This window comes from Melanotaenia boesemani, chromosome 23, assembly GCF_017639745.1.
Source record: "Melanotaenia boesemani isolate fMelBoe1 chromosome 23, fMelBoe1.pri, whole genome shotgun sequence".
Lineage (NCBI taxonomy): Eukaryota > Metazoa > Chordata > Actinopteri > Atheriniformes > Melanotaeniidae > Melanotaenia > Melanotaenia boesemani.
Window position 1 is genome coordinate 14,045,680 of NC_055704.1, and position 10,887 is coordinate 14,056,566.

Sequence of the window (10,887 nt, forward strand, 5' to 3'; positions counted from 1 at the left end):
GTTTAGTGAGAAACGGGCCTCGAGAAATGTTTACCCATGATTCCATAGTGTGTAGTTCACAGAGCTAGCCAACGCTAGCTAGCAAACAGAAAGCAGGGAAGAGTGGAGTCCCAGTGCAGGAGGTAAGTGGGTTTTTTTTGTCCCAATTCCTTGAATTTGTAAAGACAACTACCAAGTATTGTAGCTATTCTTAATTGATTAACGATATTTTCTTAAAACCTGAAATACGCACCAGGTTGTACGTTACATTAGCTGTGCTAGTTAGCTAAATTTAAATTTAGCTTGTCGGTACATATTTAGTTTCAGGCATTAAATCTGCTTTAGTTTTTTGTACTAAAACACAGGTCTCAACATCGTGACTGTTTAACATTTAAATGCCTGTGCCTTTGAAAGAAAATAGAAAAACTGAGTGTCCGATAACTGGCACACTAACGTGGCTAATTGAGTAGTTAGCGTATCATGCTAATTAGACGTGGGGGCGCGACATTTAAAAACAAGACTCTAGTTCCAGGCGTTATCTCGTTGCGATCCTTTAGCATGACCGGTCTAAGTTTAGATTAAGTAATTAGTAAGTTTTAACTTCATCCCATGATAAGACAGTAGTCATGGTAAGAACAGACAAATTATGGTCTCAATTGTTTTGTGTTTACAGTGTATGGTACTTTGTTTTTGAGATGGCGAACCTATTAACAATGCACTCGTTTAATATTTTAAGTTCACCATTCTTCTGGATCTGTGAAGTCGGATTGTGAAGCTACAGTTATTGCTGAGATATTTGCAGCAAACCCACTGATACTTTATTTATTCCGATCAATTGACAATGGGTACAGCCGCACAAACCCTTCGTGTGCATAGCAGCCAGTTTCCATAGAGAGGAGCTTTAATCACTTGAGACTGATTCCGAGCATTGCCTTGACAGCCAAGAGCTTGTGATTATAACAAGTGGCTTGGGGACTCTTTTCAGAGCAGCCATGGTTACTAATTTACAACAAAGCCAGGTCATTTTTTTTGTTCTTCAAAATCACTTAACAACACTCCAGGAGAGCAAAATCAGATTTTTTCCCCCACTCTTTGAAAACATAGAGCTAACTGCCATCGTGTAATCGTCCTCAGATTGCAGAGACAGCAAGTGCTTTGTTTGTTTTACCCAACTTTCTTTTGTTTTCTCTCTTTCTGTCTGCTCTTGCAAAGGTGAAATGACCTCCTCCACTCTTGTCCCAAACCTGGAACCTGGCATAGGGAAGTCTGCAGCCATGCTGGGGTTATCGGCTGGACTAGGGGGTGCAGAGATGGAGCTGCAGAAGATGCTTATTGATGAGAGGATCAAATGTGAAAACCATAGGACCAACTACCAGACACTAAAGGCTGAACACACCAGGTACTAATAATTTTACTGAATAATTATACTTTGTAGTTTAGTCTTTTTTTATTGCCTTCTGTCTTTTCTTATTTGTGATTATTATGATTTTTTTCTCTATATATTTGAAGCCTGCAGGATGAGTTCGCGCGGGCGCAGGGTGAACTGAAGCGTCTGCTGAGTGACAAACAGTTTCAGCAGGAAAAACTGCAGCTGCGGCTGGCGGAGCTGCGAGCAGAGTTGCTGGACAAAACCAGAGAGATGGATGAGCTGCGTCTACAGGTACACTTTTTTTTGTGTGTGTGTGTATATTTTTCAAATTTGTACTTGAACTTGATTAGCCAGAAGTTGGTGTCTACTTTTACAAATCCAGAGATGTAGACATCTTTTTTTTCTTTCATGACTTTTTAAATAAATTTATCCAGAGTGTTTTTTCATATGTGTGTCATCTGACCAGGTGATGACTCCTGAGCGGCTGCAACAACTCAGAGCTCAGGTGCAGCAAGAGATGGAGGCTCCAGTAAGAGAGAGGTTTAACAGGCTGGAAGAGGTAAAGCAGAGAAAATATAAAGACCTCTATGAAATGATTTTTTTCAATGTATTTGATTAAGAAATTTTTTTTATTCACAATTCATAATGTAAAAGTTGAAGCATAGATATGCTGTAAATTTGCCCCAAAACATATGCCATAAATGTCATAAAATAAAATTTTGACCAGTTTACTCTGAAGTTTGCTCAACTGCAACTTTTTATTTAGACACATAAAGTAGGTCCACATTAACAAAAAACAACACAAGAACAAGAGGGAACAAAAGACAAAAACACATTTCACAAATCTACAGTGTTTAGTGCAACACAGTAGTGCCAAATCTGTCCAAGTGAACTGCTTTCATTCCCATCAAATATATTTTAAATGAAAATTCATGAACTGCATTGAGTGTGCAGCTGTGTTTGTTAAATTCTCAGCATCAGTCAAGACATCAATGAAGATTTGCTTTTGGAAATCATTTGAAAGTGTGTGCTTTTACTTTCTCTGCCTGATTGCTCAATTTTCACTAATTAGCTGATAATGTGACATGATTTTTGTGTAGGAGGCAGAGAAGTACAGGTCTGAGTACAACAAGCTGCGGTACGAGTACACCTTCATTAGATCCCAGTTTGAGCACCAGAGAGAAGAGCATGCTCGTATACTGGAGGAGAGGAGAATCCGCTATGAGGTGGAGGTGGGTGTGCTTGTGTGTGGTATAATATTAACCAGAGCAGCTGGTTCTTATCTCTGTATCTCAGTTAGTATATAAAAAGTTTCTCAGTGTTGTGATGTTCTGTTATCAGATATCTAGTCTGGAGAAGGACAGGGAGGACCTGGTGGCTCACTATCACAGTTCGGACTCACTGCGTGATGGAAAGCGGGTGGAGGTTCTGCTGAGGGAGAAAGCCCAGCTCCACCAGCGGCTGAAAGGCCTGGAGGCAGAGGTGGCCGAGCTCCGAGCCCAGAAAGAAAACTCGGGCCAGCAGGCCGAGAACGTCCAGCGCATCCAGATCAGACAGCTGACCGAGTCTCAGGCAGCAGTGAAATCGCTGGAGGTAAGACGCCCGCAATCCTGTTGTCATAGCTACATGACATCACACTTTTTTTATTATTATTATTATTATTATTATTATGGTGTTTGACAGATCTGACTGGATGTTGTAACAGGCAGAATGTCAGTCCCTCCGTCTTCAGCTGGAGCGAATAGAGAGCGAGCTTCAACTGAGCAATGAGCAGAACAGTCAGCTCACCATACGACTGCACAAAGCTGAACGAGAAGTCAACTCCCTCACCAGTCAGGTACGCCACTCGGCTTTAAACCAGAACTCTCACCTCAGACTAGAAGCAAAGATCAGAGAGAACCATGTCCAACCTCTCACAGGACAGGAACTTTCATTTTCATCAACGTCTTATAGGTTTCTGCCTAAAACCAGACACGGTAGAACTTTTAGTGTCATTTATAATCAGTGTCACTTTACATGGTGAAGCTTGAAGAATAGGAAGTCAATTTGTTGTGATTAACACATTTTTTTTTATTTGTTCCAGACTGAAAGCCTGAAGCATTCACATAAACTGGAGATTGCCAGTATCAAGCTGGACTGTGCTCGCTCTAAAGGGGAGGTGGAGAGGGAGAGAGACACACTGCAGGGGCAGATTGATGGTATGGATCTCTTTTTCTCAGATATGCACACACACACACACCACCAAGATTTAGCTTCTGCTTGTTTAATTTTTTCAGTTTCTCTCATAGAGAAATAATTTTCTGCATTTAATCCTGAATGTTTCTATTGAATTAATGTTCTTTTCTACTGTAAATATACAAGATTTCTGTGTTCCTTCATTTCTTTATATTTATGTTGAACATTGCCAGACTTTCTTGCGCCGGGGAAAAGGTGAGGCTGCTTAAGACATTTTACACTATATGCACTGGGTTATTTAAGAGTACTTTGCACATAGAGACAATCAGGGGCTTGTTAAAAAGATCTTAAGCTATCATTTAACTAGTAAAAATAAACAGCAATGTTGCTGTGAAGATGGGATAAAATTTGAGGGCGCATGCTCAATGCTCATCACAGTGATTAGTTTTAGGAGTATTACACAAATATATTTACTCACCAAAAGCCACCCATCGCGCACAGTGCCAGCTTGTAGTCTGTTCCCAACCATGCTGATAACTCAAAATGTATGAGTCAAGCGTTGAACCAGGCCACTTCACCACAACGTTGGTTAACTGCATTTGCACATCAGATATGATCTGTATATTGATCAAATGAAAATGTTTCATATTTACATATACAAATTCATCATGTGATAGCGCTGTTATATCAGTGTGTGTGTAGTCGATAGCTCAGAGTACATTAGGAAAAACCCGCTATTGCTGCAAATTGTGCTTTTGGCAGACATGTGGATAGTTCTGTCCCACATGGCTGGCACGGCTCAGCTCAGGGCCAGCTGACACAGTCCCGATCGGTCTGCCAGCTCCCTCTGGAATGCCGCAGTTGCTATAGGAACCGCAGTGTGGTCAACACCTGTATAGGCACAGGCAGCGCATGGCTCCTCGCTGTGTTGCGCTCCAGAGCCGCTGCAGCTCTGCACGCAGTTACAGAAGGATTCCCATTGGGAACCTAAAGCGGCAGATGAGCCAGTTATCATCATGAACCAGTAAATCCTCGCTGTCTCTGAAGACACTCTCTATTCGTATTGCACCTTTTACAACATCTTCTAATTTAGCAAAAGCAGCTGTTGGTTTTAACGTGTTCTTCTTTTTTTTTTTTTTTTTTTTTGTACGACTTTGTCCCTGCTGTTATAGCCACTCATTTAACTTCTCATCAGTGTGAATTGTTCATGTATCTCCAATGTGCACATCAGTGTCACCAAGGCATCAACAGCTGTAGAAACGTGTGTATGCCAGCCATGAAGTTGGCATGAGGCACCGCACATTTCCATAGTCTACATGTAACAGACATCTTAGTAATAAACCTGGTATTTATATAGCAAAATGAAGACTGACTAGACTTTTGCAGAGTACTGAATATGAGACGACTAGGCCTGTCGCTATAATCAATAAGTCAGTTAATTGCACGGTTAGAAAATATGAGTGCAATAAGTTTGCCAGCCACACATTTAAGTGCCGTCTCACGCTAAACCTCCGATTCTCATGCTGAAATATGTAAATAAGCCGAATGGGGAAATAGTAGCTGCAAGCGCCTCCTCATTTATTGTTTCGCTGCTCCCCACATGTAAGCAGAACACACTCATGTAGCCTACTACGTCAGTACAAAGACCCCCACTTCCTGATCTACCGTAATAACCCCTGTAATGTGCAGGCACATTACACAAATAAGGTCAGCCTATATACTGCCGTATATGACAAAATACACACCAAGAGCAATGTCGGCTAATCGGGAGGTTCAGGAGGATTCCCAGTGGGCCTCATTACTTTTGGGCCGGTGTCCCGGTGTGTGTGTGAAAAAGGTGTAGCGTGGTGTCGCAGCAGCGCGGTTCACTCACTGCTCATAGATCAGTCTGACACGCAGCGATGAGGGGAGATATTTCAACTTTACAAACGATGCGCAGTGTATATGTGTGTGTGTGTGTGTGTGTGTGTGTGTGTGTGTATATATATATATATATATATATATATATATATATATATATATATATATATATATATATATATTTTATTTTTTTAATACAATGATACTAACTGGCAGTTTTGCCGGCTTTCCCTGTCTGAGCCTCATGTTTAATATTTTTTTTTTAAATATTTTTTTAAAGGCAATTTTGTTTACAGAACAGACTTTATTATCCATTAAACTTATTGTTTGGTTGTTTGCTTTTCATTCATTGTTAATGAGACTGAGAGTCCATTCTGTTTATTGTTTTTGTTTTGTTATTTAAAATTTCTTCCAGTGTAAAATGTTCTTTAGAAATGAAAGTTTATTGATTTTTGAAAGGGAGTACTTGCATTATTATGGCATTGTCATTAGTTGAAAATGGTCTCAAAATGACAACATTATTGCTTTGCGCAATATTATCATTTATCACGATAATTTCTAAGAAAATTTATTGCACAGCAAAATTTATCGTGACAGGCCTAGAGATGATTACACGACCGATTGTTGGGTTTCATCTTGATCAAGTTTTCCTCTAACAGATAACAACAATGTATCTAGTTGTGTCATGTGTTTTCTTATGTGTTTCAGGTCTGCAGACAGATGTGGAGGTGCTCAAGGCGGCTATGGATAGACACAAGGAGGTTCTAGTAGAAAAAGAGAGGGAGATAGTCAGGAAAGTGCAGGCTGCCAGGGATGAGGAGTTCCACAAAATAGCGACCCTGCATGAGGAAAAGTGAGAATATGGCTCTATTCTGTTTGTTAGAAGAGAAAACAATGACTACAGCTCAGGTTTTTTTTTCTGTTATTCTCTGTCCTGATGGTTAATATTTTTAGAGCAATTTAAACATTTTTTAATGTCGCATGTCAGGTTGGAGTTGGAGAACCGCGTGGCAGCACTGGAACAACAGAGGGCGCTGCAGGATGCTTCCGGACAGTCTCTGAAGGAGGAGAGGGAGGAGCGCCTACGTAGCGCTCAGCAAGGCGAAGAGTCGGCCCGCAGAGAACTGCAGAACCTGAGGTACGCTTTCAGAAATGCACAGCTGCTTAAATTAGAGTGACTGACGAGATCTGAGATTCTTCTACTTTGTAAACACACACACTGCCTGCAGAAGTCACTGTATAACAGATGAAACAGATATAGAAGATATCAAAGAGGAGGGTGTGAAGGCATGCGCTGCAAATAGCAGCTGCTGCTCTCTGCGGTCTGCACTGTTACAGTTCAGAAATGTGTTGCTTTGCCAGTTTCTTTTATCTTTTTGCGTTTTACTATCAGCATAAATCTTTGCATCAGAGGAGTGAAAGCTTGTTTGTGCGTCTCTGTTAATACATGACAGTTGGGGTTAAAAGGAAGTTCCTCTGGTATGTGATTTGACATGTCTTCTGTTTCTTAGAACTAAAATACAGCAGCAGAGCTCACAGCTGGAGGAGCTTGAGAGACAGAAAGCAGAGATTGCTGACCTACAGAGGGCACGTCAAAATAATTTTATTCTTTTTTTATATCTCTTAGAGGATTGTTTTTTTTTTGCCATGAATAAATGTGTGTATTGTTTGTTTGACATTACAGCACAACCAGGAGCTTGGTGTCCAGCTGGGGGCGCTGTCACACTCTGAAAGTGACCTGATGGCGTCAAATGAGCGACTGAAAGAATCACTGGACAGAGTCAGGGAGGAGCTGAGGGTAGCGCGGTCCCAGGCCGAGAGGAGCCAACACGAGGCTGAGAGGTTCAGTCCAATAAATTATACAGGTCTAGTTTCCATCCTTACCCTGTCTAAAACAGCCTGGTTTTTCCTCCTCCAGGTTGGTGGAAGACCGTCAGGTGGAGTGGTTGGAGGAGAAACACAAGCTGCAGGAGCGAGAAGCTGAGCTGCAGCAGAAATATTCTCAGGTCAAAGAGAAACTGCAGAGGGCAGCAGCGGCTCAGAAAAAGGTACGGCTCCTGGTTTACTGCACTTCATTTCAACAAGCTCTTACACTCAGAACTTTGTGCTGCATGTTTTCTCTTGAATGCTCTGATCCATACATGTACAAGCAGTCATTCACATTTTCTTTCACACATCTTTTGACACTTAGAAATAACAGGCTCATGTTTTTGTGGAAGCTGCAGTTGATGTTTTATCTTTTGTAGAGGAAAAACCAGACACAAAACAAAGAGAGGAGACTGCAGGATAAGATCCAGCTGCTGGAGGCCAAAATTGAGGAGCTGGAACTGGAAGCCGCTGCAGCTAAAAAGTAACTGTCACCTTTTATCACTTACAAGAAACAGATAAAACCTGCAGTGTCATCACTCAGACTTTCCTCGCTATGACTGATTCTTGTGATTTTGTATTTGATACAGTAGTTAGAATATGAAGCAGTGGTCCAGCATGGATGAGTTAACATTAAGAAACCTCTCCTTTGTGCAGACGTTCTGCATTCTCAGAGGAGCAAGCTCAACTCCACCGACAGTTGAAGGAGCTGCAGCGACGACACAATGAGTTTCGCCGCCTCCTCCTCGGAGGCCAAGGTCCTTTCAGTGGAGGCCCTGCACTTCTGACCTCCTCACTTACTCCCTTCCCCCTCATTGGGTCCGAGGTGCCGTTATTTAACGACCCGGTAAGCATCACAGTGGATCGATTTCAGCGATTAATCGTCCAGCCCCAAGCGCAGGTTAAGTGTGAAGTGTCAAAGTACAGGACTTGGTTGTAAACAGTCAAACATCTGTAGTCTGACAGGCTTTTACAACCCTAATTCCAACAAAGGTGGAACGATTTGTAAAATAAAATATAAATAAAAAGAGAATGCAATCATTTCCAAATCTCATAAACACAAATTTAGTTTCTTATTGAACATAAACAACAGATCTGATGTGGAAACAGGCATTTTATGTTTCAAAATCTTAGCTCAATTTGAATTTGTTGACACCAACAAAGTAGATCCAGGGTGATGTTTAGCATTGTGTAGCATCCCCTTCTCTTTTAACATCTGTCTGTAAACGTCTGGGAAGTGAGGAGACCAGTTGTTGGGAGAGGAATGTTGTCCCATTCTGGTCCAATCCAGGATTCTCACTGCTTAATAGTCTTGAACTTTTGTTGCTGGACGGAAATGTTTTCTTCTGGTGAAGGGTCTGGACTGCAGGCAGGCCAATTCAGCACACGGACCCTTCTCCTGAAAAGCCACGCTTTCTTGATGGATGCAGTGTGTGTTTAGCATCGTCTTGCTGAAATATTCGAAGTCTTCTCTGACAGAGACATCTGGATAAGAGCAGATGTTGCCCTAAAACCTCCATGTACTTCTCAGCATTGATTTAGCCTTCACAGATGTGGAAGCTGCCCACACCATGGGTACTCATGCAACCCATGGCATTTCTGAATTGTGTTCACATGACTTCTTTCTTGCATGATAAAACTTTAACTTGCATTTGTGGATGGCAGGGTGAACAGAGTTCTTAAGTCGATCCAGTTTTGACTTTTGGCCTTGTCTCTTGCACCCAGAGATTCCCCCAGATGCTCTTAAAGGTCCCATATTATACACTTTATTCCCAATCTGAGACCATTCATTAATATCTAAATGAAATATTTCCGCCATGGTATGGACAAATCGACCCTCAGTTTGAGTGCAGCGGCTTCTCTTCACCTCCCTCTTTTTAGCAGCTTCAGAAATGTGCCGTTTATGGTGGGCGGAACCCTGGTGGAGCAGCTCAGCTGTTGGCTCCGCCCATCGCATCGCCCGTCATGAGGTGATTGACAGGTTAATATATTTTCAAGCTATCAGACTAATAAGGCCGAAACGATAAAATAACTGCCAGCTCTTACCTCTCCAGCTGTGTCACGGACAGTTGGTATTGAACCTGGCTTCAGCTTCAAACGGTTGGCGAAGCCTGCTTTCCATGCCCCCATGTTGTGGAAACAGTCCTCTTTGAAATGCTGGCCACAGACATGCAAAACCTTTGGAAGTTTTCCGGGTACATTTCCTCCAAAAATAAAATTAATCCACTCAGTCCTCGTGGGTTCAGTGGATGGAAGTAAAAAAACGTTTTCGTGTTCATTTATGCAGCCACAAACAGAACAGTGCTTCTGTCGCTTAGCCATGTCCGCTAACGAGGGTTGCCGAAGAGGGAAAAACACTGGGCGCTAGGTGATTTTTAGAGGGCGGGCTTTGAGAGCCGGTAGACGGGTCCATCGCTCTGTGGGGAGTGGTTATTGTCCCTTATGACGTCATAACGTACACGCTTTCAAACAAGCTCATTTCAGCGCTTACTTCCCTAGAGGTGGAGCAGGGGGGAGAGAGAGCGCCTGAAAGAGTTTCACACTTACGGGTCTCCTACACATGCGGGGGGACCAGTATGACTGTTCCAAAACCATTAAAAAGTGAATTTTGCATAATATGGGACCTTTAAGTCCTAAAAATTTTCTGGTGAGAAGCATGACTGGATATAAATGCTCTTTTTTCTTTTTCCTTTTTATGCAGTCGTGTTACTGAACACTGCAGATTAATCTAACTAGTAGTCAAACTCTCCTCCAGTTGTTTGTGCCAGTTACTTTTCCGGTTCTAACATTTTTTTTTTTTTTAGATGTGTTGCTGCCCACAAATTCAAAATGAGCAAATATTTTTCCATGAAATGGTAAAATTGTTTCAGTTTCAACACCTGATATGATGTTTATGTTCTATTGGGAATAAAATATGGGTTGAGATCTACAAATCATTGCACGTTGTTCTTATTTACATGTGTTACATGTGTGCATAGCATCTAACTTTTTAGAAATCAGGGTTTTATGACACTGAATGCAGCAATGAAATGCATGTCACTGCAGTAAAACAAAGTGTTAACAACAGTCACCAAAACGAAGCAAGGCCTCAGCATTTGCGCAACAAAAGACTGAAAATGTCCGAACTGTGTTCTGTGCTGCAGGAGGGTGAGTTCTCTCTGCTGCGTCGGAGGCTGGAGAATCTAGAAAGTGCTCAGCAGCAGCAGCTGGAAGAACTGGGATCTCTGGTGCAAAAGGATCGGGATGCAACTTCCCAGCCAGACCTCTGACCCCCTACAACACATCCCAGAGGATGTTTTTATGAAAATAAAAACATTTATTGGTACACCATAAAAATGGAGTGAGGGGACTGATATTGTTTACATGTCTCCCGAATGATGCAATGCATTGTCACCTTAAAAAAAAAAACTTGTGTTCTCAGGGTTCAATTTTGTATTGAGACATATGTTTATATGGGTTATTAAGCCATTGTAATGTTTATACTGAGGTGCTGTTAAAACAGTAAAAACTGTAAATTACACATTGTAGAGACTGTCAATGTGATTTTTCTCTTGAACTGTAATGAAACAATAATTAACAGATCAGACTTTTTCTTTCGTATCTAAGCTTCTGACTTTGTGTCTGGGATCTTAAGCTGT

General features: G+C 41.6%; 1 protein-coding gene across 3 annotated transcripts; it reads left to right on the forward strand.

Moving 5' to 3' along the window:
* Window positions 1-31: 31 nt before the first annotated feature.
* Window positions 32-10,828, forward strand: cep83 (centrosomal protein 83). Of its 3 annotated transcripts, none has more exons than XM_041977906.1 (16): window positions 32-122; window positions 1,192-1,378; window positions 1,489-1,639; window positions 1,815-1,907; window positions 2,449-2,580; window positions 2,690-2,941; window positions 3,054-3,185; window positions 3,432-3,546; window positions 6,092-6,236; window positions 6,372-6,521; window positions 6,895-6,970; window positions 7,068-7,225; window positions 7,302-7,431; window positions 7,630-7,733; window positions 7,907-8,096; window positions 10,393-10,828. In XM_041977906.1, exons 2-16 carry the CDS (start codon window positions 1,197-1,199, stop codon window positions 10,516-10,518), a joined length of 2,136 nt encoding a protein of 711 aa, XP_041833840.1. In that variant the 5' UTR covers window positions 32-122; window positions 1,192-1,196; the 3' UTR covers window positions 10,519-10,828. The 3 variants fall into 3 exon arrangements, with proteins under 3 accessions (XP_041833840.1, XP_041833842.1, XP_041833841.1); XM_041977908.1 differs by lacking the exon at window positions 32-122 and adding an exon at window positions 445-568; XM_041977907.1 differs by lacking the exon at window positions 32-122 and adding an exon at window positions 518-608.
* The last annotated feature ends 59 nt before the right edge of the window (window positions 10,829-10,887 follow it).